Raw genomic sequence first — 21,318 nt, 5'->3', positions numbered from 1 at the left:
AGTTACACCTCAGACGCAGCGGCAGCGTGACCTCGGAGACCACCATGGGGTGACCTCAGACGCTGCGGTGGTGTTATGTGAGGCACGGCAGCAGCGTGACCTCGGAGACCACCATGGGGTGACCTCAGACGCTGCGGTGGTGTTACCTGAGGCACGGCAGCAGCGTGACCTCGGAGACCGCCATGTCGTTACCCCAGACACCGCGGCAGACACCTCGGTGCCACCTCGCACACCGTGCTGGTGTCACCTCTGTCCCCACCGCGGTGCTGCCGCAGACATGGCAGCGGGGTTACCTCAGGTGCTACCACAGACATGGCGGCAGCATTACCTCAGGTGCTACCACAGACATGGCGGCAGCATTACCTCAGGTGCTGCCACAGACATGGCGACGGGGTTACCTCAGCCAGCCTTTCGGCTCGGCCCTGCCAGGCCCCGTTAGCCCGGGGGAGACGGGCACAAACCACTTGCATCCACCTGCCTCCCTGCAGCCCGCCCCGGCGTTTGGAGGGTCTGGGGGTTCCCCAGGCCCGCGTCCCCACCGACCCTGAGGGCTGACACCTCCCCTGGGGGGACAGGCACTTTGCAGACGCTCCCTAGCCCCCCCCCCGCCGCTGCCCTTGGCCCGGAGAGGCGGCGCGCCGCGCTGTGCGCCGCGGCACTTGGCAGACGCTCCCTAGCGCCTATAAAGGGAAGGCGCCGCGGCGCTCCGCTCCGCGAGGCGGCCGCACTTGGCAGACGCTCCCCGGGCCGTTCCTCCGCCTTCGTTCTGCGCCGGAAGCGGGAGACGCTCCCTAAACCCCTCCCTCCGGGGGAAGGGGGTCGCCCAGGTAAACATCCAAGATGGCGGCGGCGGAGAGCCAGGGCCCGGCGGCGGGCGGGCCGCGGGGCTCGGCGGAGGCCGACGCCGACGGGGCGATGGGCCTGACGGACCTGCCGGGCGAGCTGCTGGAGCTGATCCTCTGCTGCGACGTACTGGGAGCCGCCGACATCGGGCGGGTGTCGTGCACCTGCCGCCGGCTGCGTGAGGCGTGCCAGCCCCGCGGCAAGGTGTGGCGGGAACGCTTCCGCCTCAGGTGGGCACGGCCCGGCCTGGCCAGGCCCGGCACGGCACGGCACGGCACGGCCTGGCCTGCCGGGGAGGGGGGCTGCGCCGGCTGGATGCGGCTTGGTGAGGGAGGGCGAGGGCTGCCCGGGGCCGGGGGGGGGGGCCCTGTCAGCGCAGGCCGGGCCCCGGCCCGAAGGGTTCGGCTGGCACCGGGGACGGCGGGACCTGGGAGGGCCTGGGTGCTCCTGGGGAGGTGGAAGTGCCCCCCTCCATCCCATCCCGTCCCTGTCTTTCTTCTGTTCCCGGCTCCTCGAGGTGCACGCCGAACCCCTCCGTGGGTTGGACGAGCTCTGCAGCTTTCTGCTGTGTATCTGACAGCTGGAAATGTGGGTGTCCTTCCCAAGCAGGGATGGCAGGGACTGTTGCAAGGCTGCTTCCCCTCCGAAATCCCAGGGCGTGGGACCAGGCTGAGCCTGCCGCTCGGAGGAGATCCGTCGTTGCGGCCCCTTGCTCGGGGGGGATCCGTCGTTGCGGCCCCTTCCACAGCCGGGCACTTGGATTACTCGCAGTCCCCAGATCCAACCTGGGGTCTGGCAGCGGTACGGACATAGGGCCACATGGGGTTATCGATTGGCCTCCCTGGTCCCGCTGACAGCTTCCAAAACAACCACCAAGACTTGTCTTGTTGCAGGGCTGATGCCTTACAGCAAAGAGAGCTGTTTATCTGTAGTGCTTTTGGGAGAGCTATTTTCACAGAAACCAAAATCCTTTGCATTGAGTTTTGCTGCTTGTGAGTTTAGTTTCCCCCCAAGGCTGTCACAAGGTACCTGATGAGGGCGTAGCTGTGTTGTAATCGGGGAAACTGTTAACGCTTTAGCTGGGAATAAAGCGTGAGTGTTGTATCTCTTATGCTGCGCTGGTTTCAGCAGTTCTAGAAACAACACTTCTTCACTGGGGCCGCCAACCTATCTAGAATGGGGCATGCTCATCTGCTACCTGGTTTTGTCTGGGTTTTGGCACAGCAAAAGCAGCAATATTGCTTTCTCTAATTGCCAGTTGGCTTCTAAAATTTAGCATGGCTCAAATGAGAGGGTTATTCTCTTTTCACGGGTGAAAAAGGCTACTGAACAGCTTTCCCAATTCACTGAGCTATGGCTTGGGATGGCTGGCCAGATACTTTCACCAGTTCATTGGCTCTAATTTGTGAAGCAAATGTGAAAGTTTAAAAGTGGTTGAGATCCAACAGCTGAAATTGGATGTAGTAGGTGATTAGCACATGCTGCTGTCCTCCCTGTCTTTGATAATAGAACTTTTGGCAGGAGTTTGCACATTGACCTTGTCGTCCTGGCTGGATTCCATTGTGAGTAATTGCACTTTATCTTCCTAAAATTTTCATTGTAATTTCAACCCAAGAAATTATTGTGTCTCATCCTGAAATAAACAATTGTAAATGTTATTATGACGTGGCTGCATTTCAGCGGTAGATGAATGGCTAGGGATCCATCAGGAGAGAGGTTGTTATGTAATGTGAAGTTATTTGGTTGGTCTTTGACTTTATTTTGTAACTGCAATTGCAGTGTAGTTTTATTATTAACTGGTAGTAAAATATCTTCCATGTGTGGACAGACATAACTGCATTTTGGTCAGTTGGTAATAATTTTTATACAGAAGTAGTACTTTAAATGTCTGGCATCTCTCTATTTAGAAAGGTAAAAATATAGAGATAGATAAAAGTGTGTGTGTGTGTATATGTATATACATATATTATATATGTGTATATATATAAACTGGAAAGAACCTAAGGCAATCCATGTAGCTTAAGGAAAATGTTTTGTAAAAAACAGTAATAATGAACAGAATTTCAAAATGTGAAATAAACCCCCCTGTAAATTACAAGAGGCCTTTCTCTCAGCTTGCTTTCCCATGCTGTCCAAAATATTTCCATCTGTGCTGATTCTTCTTCATGTTTCATAAACAAATGATCATGGTATCTTCAGAACAGTCATGGGTATTGCTGCGCTGGCATGTATTTATTGCACAAGGCTGCATTGTTGCAGCATGTGCCCACTTTATTAGAAAAGGTGCTGCTGCTAATAGCCTCCAAAACGTTACCTGAAGTTAGGTTTTTTGTTGAACCTTGAAACACTTCTTAGTAAGCTGTGGAATATGTTTTAGCTTTTGGACTTTTAGACTCAGTAGTGCAGGTACAGCTTTCTTTTACATGAAAGGTGTGTGGGGGGGTTAAATAATTCTTTCTTGTATTAAAAATGAACTGCAAAAGCATTTAGCTGTCACAATTTGACTTCAGAATTCTGTTTTCCTCCAGTAGACTTTGCCACCAGCAAGGGCAATAGAGGGAGCTCTGTTTTGTGCATCCTTTTAAGTAGTAGGGGGAACACAGGATAATAAATTCTCATTCTATTAGATGATAAGTTAGCTTACATGTGATACATCTTCAGAATGGCAAACTTTTTTTTATTATAAAACCCTGCCTCTCTTCTACTAATGTGATACCTATGTTTATCTTGCAAAGCTCTAGAGGAAATCTCAAAAGTATTTAGGATATTTAGATATTGAAATACACGGAGTATGAACCTTGTGGAGGTTTTGTGTTGGCAGGCTTCAGGAGAGCTTATTTCTAAATAGCCATTAATATGCAGATGAAATCAGTTGGATCTATGCTTTGATGTTTGAGTCAGTCATTGAATTAATTTATACAATTACATTTAAAGTTGTACTGTGTCCTGGCAGTGTCTCAGCTCCTCAAGTCACGTGGTTACAATAAACAACATTTTACAGTTCTGGAGGTTCTCAGTGATGTTGAAATACTAATGAAGCTGTTCACTTATATCTTGTTGTGTAGATGGCCATCGCTGCTGAAATACTATAGCCACACAGACAGTGTTAGCTGGCTTGAAGAATACAAAGCACGGCACAATGCTGGTCTAGAAGCCCGGAGAATTGTAGCTTCGTTCTCCAAAAGGTTCTTTTCAGAACATGTAAGTCGTCTTCTCTATGTACGTGCAACAGCCTAGCTACTTGTTCAGTACTTTTTATTAGTTTGTCTTTCCTCTTTTTCACATCTTTTCAACTATGCAGTCGGAAGGTTTGTATATCCTTACTTTGTGTGAAAATGCTAGATCACCAGCCAAAAGGGGAGAGACAGTTCAAAATCCAAAGGTGCAAACTGCAGACTCCAAAGTGCACTTTGCATATTGCATTCAGCTATTGCTGCTGCAGCTTTAAAAGCTCTTTGCTCATTGCTGCATGTTCAGACCTGGCTCTGGAAACTTCTGAAGGACTGATAGTTTATTGACACATACCACGGCCTATGAATTTATCTCACTGCAGACCTTGTGCAAGGATGCGTTCTGTGAGTTGTCAGAAGTCATTTGAAAACAGGACCAAGGCGCAATAGGTTCACTGAATTGGAAAGTATGTTATTTAAATTCTTTACCTGGCCATGACACCAAGACGCTTTTGCATTCAGTGTGAAAAAGGTGAAGATGTAGTCTCTCAGAGAGACTTACCTGCATGTGGACCAACAGTTATTTCATTGTCTGTTTGCTTAGTTGATGGCTGTGGGTTTTGGCTAGCTGTACCGTTTGGGTCAACTTGAAATTCTGTGAAATAGGCATAAACACTGCCCATAACTTTGGCTGAATTAAAAAGTTCACCCGTCTGTGGCTCCTTTGTGAGTATGTTGTGGTCCAGTAGAGAATTCCCCTAAGATACAGGAGACCCATGTTGAAATCCTCTTAGCTGATTTTAAGCAGAGGTTGGCACCTGGGTTTTTACACCTGGAGAAAAAGGCCATGGGGCCAGTAGAGTGTTTGAAGATGCATATCTCTTAGCTGTTCTTTTTGAACGCTTCCACAGTAGTTGCAGCAAATAGATATTTGACCATGGAGAGATATGTGTGGGGGCATTAACTGGGGGCAGAGGCTACTGGATTTGTACTGTTTTAATCACATATGCAAAGAGTACTGAGAGCCTATTCAGCAATACCCAAAGGCCTAATAATGAGGATCATCTCCTGTGGGGCTAGAAACTGCAGCTTGATTCCCTGCTGAGAATTGAGGGGAACAGACTTTCAACCCAGTTCTGCTAGATCCTGCAGAGTGCCTGCTAAGATACTGTATGATGGGAATCGTTTTTTCCTTACTGTATTAGCCCATGCCCTATACTGAAAAGCTTGAAAGCAAACAGATTTCTTACAGTTCAACCAAAGTTTAAAAAAGAATTCTGAATTCTGGAAGAAGATGGCTCTTCTGAATAGAGATATGTAAGTGACTGTTTCAAAAAATGAAGGTTCCTGCTCCTTCATTCCTTCCCCCAGGACCACTCTTCTACATGGGGGAGCATATATAGAGGTTCAGTCAACCATAGATAAAAGTTGATTCCACCTTAAAATTACTTTCAGCTTGGGCCCATCCTGCTTAAGATCTGGTATGCTTCTGCTGGTCCATACACCCACTGTAGGAGCCCTGAATGCTGTAGTAGTTAGCTCAAATCGCTGTAGGGTGCTTCTGGGGCTCTCAGTGGATCCTTGTAATAAATCCATAGAGCAGAGACTGAGTATGCGGTGAGCTGGACATTTTTAAGATCTTATATAAATTTAAAAAAATAGAACAAAATTGGTTTTGAGACTTTTTATGAAATTATGTTCTTTTGGGAAGAATCTGTTGTGCTCTGCATAACTCATTGTCTGGTTTGACAGGTCCCCTGTGATGGATTCAGTGACATTGAGACTCTTGGGTGCCCAAGTCATTTTTTTGAGGATGAGCTGATGTGTATCCTTAACATGGAAGGAAGGTAAGAAAGAAAGGGGTTAGAAATGGAAGGGATTTTTCCCCTTTCACTTGTTAAAGGAGAACGGTACTGTGGTGGATGCCTGATCTCAGCTTCTGTCATTTTGTCACTCTCATAAAACATCCCCAGGCTTACCAAGGCTGGGAAGTATTCCTGTGTATTTAATTTCACAACAAATTTAATATTCCCGGAAGAAACCATGTAAACTAATCTACAAGAAGGAGATCCTCTGGCTTTGTGTTGCTGTTTGTTGCTTGTTTCCTTGCCAGTTCATGACATCTCTCGGGACATGTTCTGTGTACCCTCTTCTCTGCGGTTGTTTTGGCTTAAGGAGTTCCCATCCTCATGTTTGTTTTTTATTTAAACCTGGATCAGTTTGCTGAACTGATTTGCAGGATGAGGCCACGGCACTGGAGGGAAGCAGGAACGCTCAATGAGGTTTGCCACCATGAATCCCTGTATCATGAAACTAGAGCTTTTTTTTTTTATTTCCCTCTTCTTGTTGCTTTTCTTAGCTGTAGTAGGTTGGTACAATTTTTGTGCCGAAATAAGCAACTGAGTTTAATTCAGCCACTACAAAATTTGCAGTTATGTAAAGTATCCAGACAGGTGAAATGTCAAGCAGGTGAATAAAACCTCTGGTTTGCATCTGCCTAGCTATTCTCATCACCATGGTTAGCACTGAGCAAGATAAGTCACTGCTTTACTTGAAAGTTACTCTGCAGGTAGCATATAAACCATGCTAATTTTGCTGTGATACGAAGCAGCGATAGATTGCTCTTAATGGAGTCTAATAGCCTTGATTAAAGAGACTGTTAGTAGAGCTTGAAAAAAAGTTAGCTGGAATGGCAATCATCTCATTTTTGCTTTTTCACATCCATTTTATTACCTTCTCTATTTGAACTGGGACTAAACATCTCTTATTTGACAACTGGTTAAAAAGCTTTTGAGCCTTTGCACTGGCCAAATGCCTCCCCATAAAGCGGAATTGATGCTAATTACACCCTGATTAAGCTGTAGTCATTGCAATTCAGGAGCATTAGGCTAAATCATTTCCCTGGAAGATGTCCCAATAAAGCAGTTGTCCCTATTGAGCATCCCAATTTATTGGAAGAGGATAAAGTGTTATGATGTTTGATTGTTCTCCTGTCCAGTAGGATGGAGAAGGCTGATTTGACCTGCAATCTGGAGGAGAGGCAATGTAAGCAGGGAAAGAGGGTTTTTACTGAAGAAGGAAATTGGACTTCTTTTAAACACATGGCAAGAGCAGAGCCTGGGAATCAGCAGAATTCTCCCTTTGGGTTTTTTGGGGGGCCAGGGCTTTGTGCCATTCCTAACTATTTGGTGTAAAAATGCTCAGTGAGGCACTGGGTGACCCATTGCTAAAGGCCAGGGCTTGCTTAGATGCATGTGATTTAAATGCCTCTGAGCTGGTCTGTCATATTTCAGGTGAACTCTTCAAACATTACCTGGATAGTGACCAGCTCTTGCTTCTTCTTGGGCCCTCTGCCTTCACTTGTTAATTTAGAAAGTGAAGGGGCTTTACTATAAAAGCTGTAAGGTTTGGGATTGTGTGATCTACAGACCAACTGTTGATCTGTTCCTGCCTTTTCAGAGCAACAGAGGTGTTTTTCCTCTGGGGATTTTTTTTTTCCTTTTGAATACTATTGGACCTACATTCATGTCCTTCATCAATTTATTTTTAATGGTGAGAGGATACTTCAAGATTGATTCTGGAGGGATCCAGTCAGACAGAGGGTACTGTTTTATGAGTAAAAAATAGGATTTTAATCAGGTATTCCTGAGCTACTTTAATTAGGATCTGTGTTGTTTCCCATGATACTGTATCTTCTCAAGGTTACATACTGGTGATAGGATAAAAATCGGGGATGATAGTGGCAATGTTTTGCCAGTGTCTTGTATTGTGGTTTTTGATGACAAATTTCCTCTTAACATTTACCTTTTTGGTTGACCCTTCAGTGATAGTGGTGTTCTCAGACTTGTTTAGAAAAGGAATAGTCTAAATTGTAAACCTATATTCACTGGAAAAGTTAAGTCAAATGCTCACCCTTAAAGTGTTTGTTTAGGGCAATACTATTCTTTGTATTCATATGTGCAGGAAAGGTCTCACCTGGAAGTACTATGCAAAGAAAATTCTATACTTCCTACGGCAACAGAATATATTAAAAAATCTGAAGGAGTATCTTCAACGCCCAACTGATCAGCAGTCATTTTTGGAGGGTAAGTCTTTGGCAGAAATCCCACGTAGAGCACCTAATGACAGCTTTCTATCATTGTTGTTTTACTTGGAAAGAGCCTTCCTTGCTTATATTTCAACTAGCCCTTGGACAATGACTCAGAATTAAGTTTGGATTTTTAATGTACCTGAAATGCTTAAAATCTTGCCGTAGTTGTGTAGTGTTGCATCAGAATGTCAGGATTACATTAGCTTCTGTCAGTGCTGTATGCTTGAATAATTGCCCGTGGACAGATGAGCTGAAAAACAATGCAGAAAATGTTAAAACACTTGCATTTGAATCTTGAACAGTGTATTGAGGAAATCAGCAGTAGCTCAGGGTCCTAGTTAGCTGACATTGCAGAAGCATTTTAACTGTGGCCCATGGGCTGAATATGGCCTAACAGACCAACTGATCTGATTTCGAGTTGGCTCCCTACTATCTCCTTTCCCAAGAGCTTCTCGGATCAGGGCAAGGAGCAAGCTGAGGGCAGGGGGAATTGTTGCAGCTCATAGCCTGTGCGCTGGCTGTGGCTTTCTCTTGAGAGCTGTCTGACTGCTGGACCATTGAAGCTGTGCAGTGTAGAGCTGGGGAAAGGACAGAAGTCCAGTCACATGGTGGGGAGGCACATGCACCTGATATGAAGAAAGAAAAGGCTTTTCTGCAATTCATGTCCTCTGGTGGATTATTCTCTTCTTCGAGCCTCCTATAGAGAAGATAGTTTTCTGAATGGATCGAAAGCTGCCAGTGTCTGTAGGAGTCCCTTACTCTTGGTATATACCTCAAAACTGTCATACAAAAGAGTCTCTTAACACCAAAGCTGGTTCTTGTTAGTGGCAATAGACTTTGAAAAAGGGACTGTGTTAGGCCAAGAAGGGAAGGGCAAAAGTGGCATTTTCTTGAAACAACTGAGACAGTTAATTACATGACCTAATCTTGTGTGTCACAAATACATGCATTTGTCTGCCATGGAGGTACTATTAGAGCACCAAGAGGTAGTCTTTTGTGAAGTTTCACTTGGTCAGCACGGGAAACACTTTGAGTTGGGGAGGGTGGGGAGGAGACATGGCTTGGGGCCCTGCTGAAATCCTTGAATACAGGCCTGTCACGGATGTGCTAACGAAGAAGTGTAGGAAGCTGGAAGAGGTATGATCCATGCAAAATTCTTGCAGGTGAATACAGTTGATTCCAAAGGTTGAACAATGTGGAGGCTTTGGAAAGAGCAGTGGTGACAAGATGACAGGGAGAAGACTCTGAGAAAGGGCTATTTTTTTCCTGCAGAAGTTTGACAGAAGAGGCTTGGGCAGAAGGGAAATGAAAATTTGTTCTGTTATAGTGGGTTTCTGACGTGAAGATGGAGAGCAGGCGTGGAAGAGAAAGATGAATGTAGCGGAAGAGGGAACGATGAGGAAGAATGATAGCTATGGAGGATATGACAGGAAGAAATCAGAACTGAAGCAGAAGTGAAGTTGAGATTGTTTCAGGCTCTGAATAAAAAACATTGTAAGTTGGGAGGATGCCAGGAGATGCAGTGTGACTGGAGAGCTGGCCGGTTAAGCCTGGTCTAGCAGCATACCTGCTCAATGTACAAATCTATTGCTTTCCCTTTCAAGGTGGTGGAGAGGGGAATACTGAATTTAATTGGTATTTATCATGTCAGCTTATTCTTTGCATTTTATGTGATAAATCCAATATATGACTGCAGATTTTAAAAGGAAAGCTCTCATGTTCTGCTGCAATTGCTTGCTGCATGCCTGGAATTTAGAGTAGGTAAAACTAAGCAAAGAAAAAACTGAAGTCCTGTTTCTTATATAGTTTGTTTTTTCCAGGTGCTGTTTTAATTGATCAATACTGTAACCCGCTGTCAGACATCTGCTTAAAAAGTGTCCAGGCACAGGTGGATGATATCACAGACAAAGTGCGCAAAGTCCTGCGGACGAAAAATCCAAGGCACCCCAGCTTGGCTTCCAAGGCAGGTACTGTACAGAAACATATGCTTTACTGCAGAGCATTTCTGCAAGTCTAGATACAGGCAGACAAGGTGAAACAGCTGTTGAATTATTGCAGCTTAAAGAGCTGTTGTTCTTTATCCCCTGGCAAGCATATTCTGACATTTGCTTAAACCATCATTCAGGAAACAGCAGTTTGTTCAGCCATGGGGACTTGATAGCCCAGGGTTGTCAGTCCATCTGATGCTGTCTAAGCAAAAAGAATTCAGAGGGGAATTCTTTCTTCTTTTTTTTTTTCCCATTTGTCCCTGAAGTCTTAAGTAGTCCTGACATCTGTACCAGAGCTGTGGGACAGGGGATCGACCTCTTTTCTTCTGCAAGTCTCAAAGTCAGCAGCAATAGAAAAGGTATGTGCTTTAACATCTCCAAAGGTCAGGCAGCATCTTGCTTCTTGTTTTTTAAGCACTATCTAATGTTTGCCATCTTTCAAAGAGAGAATGAGCAGTCTGCCTGTATCTGTGTATCTGGAGTAGCCAAGCTGTGACTCTCAAGCAGTGAAAGCACACTTCCCATGCCTGGGCAGTCTGACCTGTCCAGCTGCAGTGCTGTGCTGGCACAGGGTGGTTAGGATCCAGTCCTCCAGCTGCAGAAGGAAGCGAGATACCACTGTTGCACAGCTGAGGTGCAGGGCAATCCACAGAGCCAGGCCATGATGTGAGTGGAGCGCTAGGGCACTGCCACGGTCAACTCCAGCCAGTCTTTTGACGATCTGAATTGAGATGAGTCTCTTGTGTTCTCAGTCCGTATGAAGGATTTTGGTATAAGTTTTGTTGCATAAAGGTTAAGTACACTTGTTTTCTCAGTCTTCATTTCTTTACATGTCTTTTTAGGAGAGGTCCTGATTCCAGAAGTGGAGCTTCAGCGGCAGGTACTTGATGCTATGAATTGCGTCCTATATGAGCAGTTAAAATACAAAGGAAACGAGCTGGATTACTATAACTCCCTGAATTCATACATTCACCAGGTATGTGTATGGTAGGCAAAAACTAGGAGGCTGCAAGGCTTGAGACATTCTGTTTGTGGTGGTTATTTGTCCAAATGTAGTCGGGCAAATAATTCTCTCTGAAGAACAATTTGCTGTAAAGTCAATAGGATGTCATCTTTTAATGTATATTCTGTCAAGTTGGTGTATTTTCATTTGTGAAATCAAACCTTGGGAGTTTGTGTTTTTCTTGACATCCCACATGTTTTTATCCCATTTTTATCCCCCAGGTTTTGATCCGCAGGACGGGAATTCCCATCAGTTTGTCTGTGCTTTATTTAACAATTGCCAGGCAGTTGGGAGTCAAACTTGAACCGGTCAACTTCCCTAGCCATTTTCTACTACGATGGTGTCAAGGAAAAGAAGGGTAAGTGACCTGCTGAATTTTGAAGTTGTGTCCACAGAAATAAAAGCCAGAAAGCATTTACAACAGCTGCAGATCTATACCAGAATGTTTAATTATTTTCCATCTGTAATTATAACCTATACAGAGGAAAAGATCAGACCTCTAGAAAAGTTTTCCCAGAACTCAACTTTGCTGCTGCTGAAGGGTAACAGATTTCCTGAGTGTGAAATAATAGTAACCATGAGGTAATGTGTCTCTTACTTAAGAAAAGAAGAAAAAAGGTGCTGATTTCACTTACCCTTTCATACAGAACAGTTGCTAGAGGCCACTGCTGTTGTTTTGTGGACTCAATTAATGCTCTGAGTCAGTGCAGAATACGTCTTTGACCAGATCATGATCAATTTACAGAAATCTGTATTTTGTGAATGATATCAGCAGTTGAATTCAGAGCGATGGTTTTGTCTATATGTACCCCTTTCAGCACTAGGCTTCAGAATGCCATATGCGTGGGCCCTGTTACACTTTCCAGTGCAGTGTCATGATATAATCTAGCAGTAGATAGAGCAAACTGAAAATATCTGAAGGAAAGAACTGACATGAAGGAGTGAAAAGTCCCCTTAGTTTCTCTGTCCTTTCCCTTATATGTTTATGTGAAAAAGAAGCTAGGAGGAGAGAGAAGGTACCAGGTAATCTCTTTTTAGGAGAGAGCTGAGGTATGAATGACACTCATTTTACAAACAAGCTTGAAAGTACTGAGGGAAGAACAGAAATAGGTAATCCTGCTTTACTATGAGACCCATCACAATTTAGTTTCCTTGTTGTTTCATTAGAAGCACAGATATTTTTGACTACACCTACATTGACGCCTTTGGGAAGGGGAAGCAGCTGACGGTGAAGGAGTGCGAATACCTTATTGGCCACCATGTGACAGAGGAGTTCTATGGAGTGGTGACTTCAAAAGAGGTCTTGCAGCGTATGGTGGGAAATCTCTTAAACCTTGGCAAGCGGTGAGTTGAGGATCATCTGGCCTGTAAGGCCTGTGGAAAAAAGGGCCCAGAGTATACTGTCTGCATATCCAGTACTGCTTCTTCACAGTATTTGAGCGAGTGCTTTAAAAAGGTGTCAGTCACCCAGGGGATCTTGAAAATACTGTATGTCACGTTGCATCGTCTAGTTGCTTTTAATCACTTGCAGCAGCATTGCGTGGAAACAATATTTAGTAAAACTAGTTCCCCTCAAGAAAATGTATAGATTTTTTTTTTTTTCTTTGTGAAAAGCTGATCGGGACTGTCCACCATTCCCTTAAGAGCAGGGACCTTCGTTATAATCTTCTAAGCACAACCCATATGCTTAAATGAGCAGTTTCAAAGGTACTGTTGGTTTGTAGAAAATTTGGTTTTATTTTCAAATGCCTGTGATCATCACTTTCCAAGTAGTCATAGACAGAAATCACAGGGTGAAAGGATTGCTTTAGGTGTAATTAAGCTAGGGGAACAATAGCAGATTTCAAAAGGAAGTGGCTTGGAGAGTGAATTCTCTGTAGGATTATTTTACCAAGCAGAATGGTGAAGTGAAGTGGGAGGGTGGAGTCTGATCATCAGTTGTGTAGTGTTTTTCCTTCTGAGCAGGCTGTTGGATGTGATGAGTGACAGTCAGTGCCAGAGTCACTCTTATTGAATGAGCGTGCCTGTACATATAGCATCATTTCTGGTGACTATCCCTGTACATCGGAGTACTGGGGATAGGGGTTGAAGAGCTGGCCTTACAATTGAGTTTCTTTTTTACTGGCAGAGAAAGCACTGATCAGTCTTACCAGCTCTTGAGAGACTCGTTGGATCTATACCTGGCCATGTATCCGGACAATGTGCAGCATCTAATGCTCCAGGCTAGGTTATACTTCCACCTGGGAATCTGGCCAGAAAAGGTACCTTGCCACTCGGTTGCATGTTTTCTGATAGTCTAAGTGCTATTAACACTAGTCTATTGATTTTTGGACTACGTCAGCTTGCATTACAGTCTGCCACAACTTGTTTTGGTAATAAATGCAATTGAACGAGTTATCACATTTCAGAGAATCAATTTCTACTATGTGAAGCAGGGAAAAGAGGATGATGCTTGCTTGCTTGCCTGGGGGAGACTTGTGAGCAGCCTTGAGTCTGAGTCATAATTTATGATTTACGGCCCAAGTCTGACAGCTTATCTTGCAACCAATAGTGTGGACTTCCAGTTGAAAGTTATAAGAACATTCTGTTTGGTTTATGCCTAGATTGTGGTAGTGGTGGTAAAACCCTTCCTGGACTCATGCAAAAGGAGCAATTACCTTATCAGAAAACTTGTAAGAAGTTACCTTTTATGAATACAAACAAACCTTAGCCACACAATCAGTGGCTCTTGTGAAAAAGCAACTTAATATTCCTGTCCTTGGGATTCTTTTTTAATACCACCTTTAGCATAGCATCTTGAGTCCTGCTATCTTGTGAATGTGGGAAAGAAGGTGCCAAGATTTAAAGTTGTCTGAGTTGTCTAGATCATCCATGTCCTTCACTGAATCAGCAGAAGGCACAAGGAAGAAGCATGTAACTCAAAGTTTTATTTCTTTAGTGTGTCACTACAGCAAAGAGGTGTTCCCTAGTCAAAATTTCCTGTACTACTTTAGTGAAGCTCACACACTTGGGCAATGCCCGTGCCATTTCCAAATGTGAGGTTTGGATGAGGGGGCAGAAGTATTTGGTTGGACAGCTGAGCAGAACACAAAGCTCTTTCCACCAAATTAACTGAAGCAATAGGACGTCTGGAGAAGCTGCCTTCCTATTGAAGAACAAACTGTGCTAAGCTTGCCGTTCCTTTTTTACGGCAGCAAGTTTTAGGGTTGCCACAGAAAAAACAGCACAAACTAAGAAATTGTGTATGGGGGGACTGCTGAGCTGAAATGGCAACCGTATGTACATAGAGGACAGCTAAATGAAACACTGAAAGATCTTCCTTCCCCTTTCTGACATTCAGCAGTGTCTTTGTAAAGCACCAAAGCTTGACATACTTGTGTTTTGCTGCCCTTCAGAACAAATAACACAACCCCATGGCCAAGTGTTACATGTAGTTTCTCTGTACTACATTGCCAGATGCAATGAAAATGTGCAAATTTGGACTTTCCAGTATTGTGTCCTCATGTGTATCCAGTCGTTCCAGGCTATCGGATAGGTTAGTAGCTAGCCAGAGAGAATGCTCTATGTCTGACAGAACAGAAGATAACAGATTTAATAGAAGTTGCCAGATTTATGGAAAATGGTGCAAAATCTTAAAAGTCAAGCAGAACTACACAGAATGTTGTCCTAAGTGTTTGCAAATAACAGTAAATGAAATTGCCAAGAGTCTCTGGCAGCTATGGTCACTGTGCTAGGCCTTCCCCTTTCTGTAGGATTTTTCAGGATTTTCATGTCCTTCTTAAGATGCCAGCCAGAGAATTAAGGTGGCCAAGAAGCTGCAGCTCTGTTTCTTCTTCTCATACCTAATTACTCACTTGTTCTTTTTCTGAATTCATTTTCTTCATCTTGTGGCTGATGTTCATGCTCAATAGCCTGAGATTTCTATTCCTCTTCTGCTGCTGCTCTGAACTTAAAGTGACCAAAACTTCCAGCACGTGATCAAGCAGACAATCCTTTTGCCAGGTGCTAAAGTACATCAGATTTTTTTGGAACTGTGGCAGCACTTAAGGTATTTGATGTTGGGACGGATGTATCTGTCTCTTCCCAACCTGTTTAGAAAACAGTTTTGGTAAGAGCAAGAAAGGAAAAAAAAAAAAAAAAAAAAAAAAAAAAAAAAAAAAAAAAAAAGCATTTAAAGCTTGCATTGCCTGCCTCTAACAAACTTGGCAGCAGATGCTCTGATAGTGTGCCAGAGGGTGTTGGTAGACTGGTATTCTGGATCTACAGGGTTTGCTGCTTTGAGAGCACGTTTAAAGTTAGTGTTCTTCAGTCATCCTGAGACAAGCAGGTTCTCCGTCTCTTGTTCACTATTGCATGGTATAGCATCATAGAGGTTATTTGTGTTTGCTTCTGTGCTGCCCTATTTTTTCTCTGCCAGGCTCCCACAGACATGCTGAGGAACTCTTTTAAACTAATATGTTTGTTCTCAAGTACAGCAGAAGTCATCTGGAATCAGTTCACAGCAGCAGTTTGGGAGACTAGGAACAGTATTCTCTTCGCATTTTAGAAACCTTGAAAAGGTCTTGTCAATGCCCTGTGGTCGCAAAATGTGATGCGATTAGCTTGTATGACTTAATTTAAAAGAGTTACTGTGCTCAGCAGTGCCCTTCCAAGGAAGTCGGGACCTAAATAGAAAAGGAGAGGACTGTTGCAATTTCTGCAGGCTAAGGAAGTGTGAAGAACTCCTTGGGAGTGTGTAGCCAGAGCAAAGACTCTCAGTCCTGTGTGGAAAACTCGTGGCGGACCTGTAGGCCTGGGCACTTAGACCCAGCTAATTTGAGAAATATATCTGTATATATTTGTAAGTGTTGGACTGCTGTAAGGACTTGTTCTGAATCTGTCTTTGTGTTTTGGTTGCTGAAGGTTTTGGACATATTGCAGCATATTCAAGCTTTGGACCCATCCCAGCATGGAGCCGTCGGGTACTTAGTTCAACATACCCTAGAGCATATTGAGCGCCGGAAGGAGGAGGTGGGACCTGAGGTGAAGCACCGTTCAGATGAGAAGCACAAAGAGGTCTGCTTTTCGATCGGGCTGATTATGAAACACAAGAGGTGAGCTCTTCAAAACCTTCCCCACATTAGCAGGCTGTACTGTAACAATGAGTGCCAAAGTGTTTGTTCTGATGGTAATGAGACGTGGTTTTATCTGCCAAGGAGGTACCTGGAATGGAAAATGCCAGGCACGTGCATCTATGCCATGGACCTTGTAGAAAAATGGGAGCAGCTCTGTCTGTCCTTTGAGAGAGTGAGTGCCGTTTGCTTGCAGAGAGAAGTTTGTGAGGTGACTTGTCTGAGTCATCATATATCATGCAGCTAAAATTTCCACAGCCCAGAGCTCTCAAAGAAACATCAGTAATCAGTTAATGAGGGACTATGGAACAGAATTGACTTCAAAAAAGATTGTAAGATACCTAAGACAGCTTATGAATCTTCCCTGTGCTATTATTACTCCCTCTTCCTGTTCCTGTCTGTAGCACTCTGCCAGAATGACATGCCAGCACTGTGTTGCTTCGGCCAACTCAACAAGACATCTGGAGCATATTTTAAGGGCGTCAGCAGTGACAGTTGTAATACCTCATGATTAATCGCATAAATAATCTGAAAATAATGATGGCTTTGTTTCCGGGAGTTCGGTATTGGGATTACCACCTCTGTGCGATGGGCACAGAAGTAATTGCACAACACAGTAGGATAGTTGATTCTCTCCCTGTTTCTTGTTTCCTGTTCTCCCGGTTGCTGAGTTCCAGTCTCTTTCCCACTTTCATTTCTTGCTCACATTTGGTTTTCCTTTGTCCTCAGCTGTTTGTTCCTGCTTATTTATCCAGTCACTCCTAGTCATTTCCCCCCACCTCAAAATACACACATGTATGCACACAATCTTTTTTAATTAATTTTTTTTTTTTTCCTCTTGTCCTCTCCTCCTTGTGCCAATTCACAGGAGGCTCCTATCCTGTTTGTGCTATAGTAGTCTTGAGGAAAAAGAGCTAGCTCTGGAGTTTTCACAGTCTTTGGTGTGCAATTTTTTTAATTAGATATGGCTATAACTGCGTGATTTACGGCTGGGATCCCGCCTGCATGATGGGGCATGAATGGATCCGGAATATGAATGTCCACAGCCTTCCGCATGGCCCCCACCAGCCTTTCTACAATGTGCTAGTGGAAGATGGCTCTTGCAGATATGCTGCTCAAGGTGAGCAGGAGTCTCCTGTGTTTACTATCTGTTTAGGAGAAAGGGATGCTTAAGTGATTAACTCTTTTAAGTATGAAACATAAACTGTTAGTTAAGGTAGGAAGGAAAATGGTCTTGAATTCATGGCCTGCGTTGTTTGCTCTCCATGAAATCAGTAATGCTAGGGGTGAATGTTAAGGACCACTCTGGTGTAATCTCATCTTGCCCAAGAAGCGTATTCTGGACATGATTGGTTTTATGGTGTAAACCATGATTGCTCCTTTTGAAAGAAGTAATTCAACTCTTGCTGAAGTCTGAAGTTCTGTCAGCAGCTCTTGCTCTTTGAAGTTATAGCTGTGCTTTGGGCAGGACCTCAAAATAGGATCTAGTGAGGGAGCACAGAGGCTTTGCTTGTCAGCTTGTGGTTCTGAGCAGCTGTCATCAAGAGACTGTATGTGCCAAGATCCCAGAGAACACAGGTAGCATGGCTTTTAGTGCCACCTCTAATAAGAATGGGACAAAAATGAATGTCTCTTTACAAGTGTGAAGAGGTGTAGAAATCTCAATCACCCATTCTTTAAGCAGCATACCGTAAGAAAGGACATTCTTTTCTGATGGTCAGAATATGAGGTTAGGATACAGGAAGAAGTGTCAAACTGAGGTTCAAAAGAAAAAAAAGAAAAAAACATCTGTAACTCTGTACATTGTAATCAGAGTGTTTCTTTGCCTCATGTTTGTTCTTCTCCCTGTGATACGGAGGTGTCCCATTCAGCTGGCAGGGCAGCTGCACAGCCTGATTGTATTTTGCTAAGAGAAGACATGGGAGCTGCTGGAGGGGAAATGCAGAACAAAATGCAGTTCAGCTCTTTCCCTAGGGGGTACTCCCTAGCATGTTCTGGTCCCATACATGTGAGCAAGAGGTGGTTTTACAGGATGGGACACTCCTACCTTTGTAGGTTTAAAGTGCAGGTGTTTCTCACTGTCCTGAGTTCCTTTATATTCAGTAGTCCAAAAAGATGAAGTGGAGACTGGGAATATTGCAGCTCAGCCTTATGGCTCATATTAGGCAGTACTTGAACTCTCAGAGTCTTAAAAAAATGAAAATTCCTGTGCACCATGGGTTGATATTAAAATATGTATTCAGAGAATTGTCCACAGTGCTTCTGGGGCTGAGTCATCTCTTATATCTTTTGTCTAATTGTTTATAAACAAGTATACTGCTGGCTGGTTCCAGAGCACAGAGTATTTTAGCCAAGCTGTAGGTTGACACCATCATCTCTGTAGCATCCAAGTGTTTTGATATTGCTAAGGAAAATTGAAGGGTTTGTCCTTGCTTGCTGAAATCCTGCTGCCTGCCTATTGAGTATCCCTTGTAAAATACATCCTCAGATCATTTGGGAAGGGAGTATTTCATAACTTACTGACCTGACTGGGGAGGGGATGATAGTTTTTTACTGAAAGAATCTTAAACAAATCTGCATGCAGAGTTTTATCTAACCAGCTCAGGAATAACACCAAGCTTATTATAGGTAATTGTGCCTCAGTTTGAGTCCTTCTGTAAATTTGTAGATTGAGCTGTAGCTAATTCCAAAACACCTGTTTCATACAGTGAGTTTGGTATCTACCTGTCTGCTCTTGTCTTTCTTTTGTTTGCTTTGTAGCAGCACAGACCTGATATCTGGTGGCTCAAAACTGCTAGTCAGCATGTTTCTCAGGCTCCCCACCTAGTGCTGAACTTGCTTGTCTCAGTCTTTCCCCCCTGCCAGCTTCTGTTTCGTCACTGTGTTTTCCCCCTTTGTACACAGCTCACTGCTCAGCCATGCTTCTGCAGAGCATATTGGAGTGTAAATTGTTTTCCGCAGTGGTGCAGTATACGAAAAAGGTACTTTGCAAGCCTGTAGGACTGCATCAGCCCACTGAGGTGTAGAAAGCTCTTGTGCTTTCAGCTGCAGGCACTTGGCATACAGTAGCTTCAAAGAGCCTGTATGGATTAATATGACTTGTATGTGCTCTTTGTAGTGAACTGAATAGTTTCAGAGACAGATAAATTATTCCTGAATGATGTTCTCTGTATCCCATCTTGATCCTGCCCTGCCTTGCAGATAAGTCAGACTTTGGGACTTAGGCAGCTTTTGTTTCTACCCATATGTCTGGCACTGTGCTGGAAAAAATGACATCATTTGGGGACTGCTGCAGGGCACCTGTGCATGAGATTTACTGCTGGGCTGCCTCCCAGTTACACTGCTTTATACAAATACTACAGGAGCAAAGGGACCCTCAGATTGGGTCACCTTTGCATTTTAATGCCAGTGCTTCTGTGTTTTTTAACTGTTGTCCTTAATCAGGTTATCTTTTAGTACAAAGGAGGAAATGGGGTGCCATGGGAAAGAATCAGTATGCTCTTCTTGGGGACTTTCTCTTAGCTTTGGGAAGTTTGGATTTAGAAAAGTTAACTGTGCTGTGTGAGACATGCTTGAAAACCAGGCTGGTGACTTGACATGGTTGAAACACAGACTGGTGACTTAGAGCAAGAAAGCACTTGCCTCCTCTGCCAGGAGAACCTTGTGCAGTTGGCCTCACCTTGGAGCACTTGAGAAGGATCTCTCCTAGAAACTGATCTCCCATGGGACTTGAGGGATCAGAGCTCAGTGCAGCAGCTTCTCCCTGCGTTTACAAGCAAGACCTGTGACCAACAGAGTGGGAGCAGGTCAGCATCCTGCTACTCTAACCTTATGTCAGGCAGTGTGGTCTCAGGCACAAAATAGTTTTCATGCCACTAGTAAATGGGGTCAGCACCACTTAGGAGATAAGACTCTGTGAGCAATCGTACTGGCATACTCTGTGCATATTTTCCTGGATTATGGTTGTTTGTTTTTTTCTTTAAAGCATCAGGAGGTGGTGTTTCTAGAGACAGAAACAAGACTTGAGAGAGGTGCAGGATTTATTGCCTTGTAGCAGGGCATTTCATGAGCTGATAACTGATTCTTTCCTTTCCTAACAGAGAACCTGGAATATAACTCTGAGCCTCGGGAGATCCCTCACCCTGACATTGGCCGCTATTTTTCAGAGTTTACTGGCATTCACTACCTAGCAAATACCGAGCTAGAAATTCGGTACCCGGAGGATTTGGAGCTCACACGTGCTACAGTTCAGAAGATCTACAGTTCAGGCAAGGAGTGAGTGCGAAAGGAATCATGAGGACAGAAGCAGCTGGAGTGTAGCTTTACCCTCTACAAAACTTGCGTGGAAGGCAAGTTTGGTGACAATCCTTTGGCTTAATGCATTGAAAACTGCATTGAACTTTGTAACTGGTGCTATAGCATCTTTCCGTTGCCTGCCTGCCCATTCTGGCCCAAAGGCACAGGGACACGTGGTAGTTGAGGCCAGGTGTTAAGGATCCTGCAGGGACAGTTACGCTAGGAAGCACGCTGTCCTTCAGAAGGATTTGCGCATACTACTTGTTCCGTGATTGTCTTGCCTAGAAGGTCGACGCAGTGAGTTCCCTGGTGTGGAATATGGAAGAACACCCTCTTCCAGAGAAGTTGCTTGTCCTTGCAGTGTTGTGGGTTTTTTTGTTTGGTTGTGTTTTGGGTTTTTTTTTTTTAATGTATATCTCATGCAGGTGATAGTTTTTAAAGTCTCTTATGTTTCACTGTTGTCTTCTCCAGTCTGAATTTTTGGTCAAATTTTGCTTCACCTCTGTAGTCTGATTGCTCGTAGAGCTACCATTCCAATTCTGAGTATCCCTATGGGCCTGGGAAAGAGCCTCAGCAACAAAAACAGCAGCAGCTAGGCTTCCAGGGGTGGCAAGCACAGTGGTGACACTGAGGTCCAGTTGGCTACCTTGCTGACAATACAAACTCTCCTAATGCAGAAGATGAGCTGCTAGCCCTTTTCCATGCCTGCTAAACATACCCAGTCCATGTTCTTACCTTGTTTTTCGGTCTGTTCATCTTGTATGTCCAAGGTGGGATCTGCAGCACAGCCGCGAGTGCTCCCAGGACGATTTTGAAC

At 44.3% G+C, this 21,318-nt stretch overlaps 1 protein-coding gene across 3 annotated transcripts; it reads left to right on the top strand.

Moving 5' to 3' along the window:
• The first annotated feature begins 710 nt into the window (after window positions 1-710).
• FBXO21 (F-box protein 21) lies at window positions 711-20,956 on the top strand. 3 transcript variants are annotated; one of them, XM_030024714.2, is made up of 13 exons: window positions 711-827; window positions 3,909-4,044; window positions 5,766-5,860; window positions 7,977-8,098; window positions 9,924-10,070; window positions 10,358-10,450; window positions 10,934-11,067; window positions 11,316-11,452; window positions 12,262-12,438; window positions 13,223-13,355; window positions 15,997-16,187; window positions 17,168-17,325; window positions 20,306-20,956. In XM_030024714.2, the coding sequence occupies exons 3-13, from the start codon at window positions 5,835-5,837 to the stop codon at window positions 20,482-20,484; spliced, it is 1,497 nt and encodes a 498-aa protein (XP_029880574.1). In that variant the 5' UTR covers window positions 711-827; window positions 3,909-4,044; window positions 5,766-5,834; the 3' UTR covers window positions 20,485-20,956. The 3 variants fall into 3 exon arrangements, with proteins under 3 accessions (XP_029880574.1, XP_029880572.1, XP_029880573.1); XM_030024712.2 differs by lacking the exon at window positions 711-827 and adding an exon at window positions 835-1,073; XM_030024713.2 differs by lacking the exons at window positions 711-827; window positions 10,358-10,450 and adding an exon at window positions 835-1,073.
• Window positions 20,957-21,318: the final 362 nt, after the last annotated feature.

Source organism: Aquila chrysaetos, chromosome 9 (genome assembly GCF_900496995.4).
Source record: "Aquila chrysaetos chrysaetos chromosome 9, bAquChr1.4, whole genome shotgun sequence".
Classification (NCBI taxonomy): domain Eukaryota; kingdom Metazoa; phylum Chordata; class Aves; order Accipitriformes; family Accipitridae; genus Aquila; species Aquila chrysaetos.
This window is presented reverse-complemented; position numbering and strand designations above follow the sequence as displayed.

What these genes read in the sequence shown, in the direction of transcription:
- FBXO21 (XM_030024712.2), top strand. Translation starts at nt 841, where the DNA reads ATGGCGGCGGCGGAGAGCCAGGGCCCGGCGGCGGGCGGGCCGCGGGGC. An exon ending in AAAGGTTCTTTTCAGAACAT is followed by an intron (nt 4,045 to 5,765) that starts GTAAGTCGTCTT and finishes CTGGTTTGACAG; the next exon opens with GTCCCCTGTGATGGATTCAG. An exon ending in CAGCTTGGCTTCCAAGGCAG is followed by an intron (nt 10,071 to 10,357) that starts GTACTGTACAGA and finishes TTGTCCCTGAAG; the next exon opens with TCTTAAGTAGTCCTGACATC.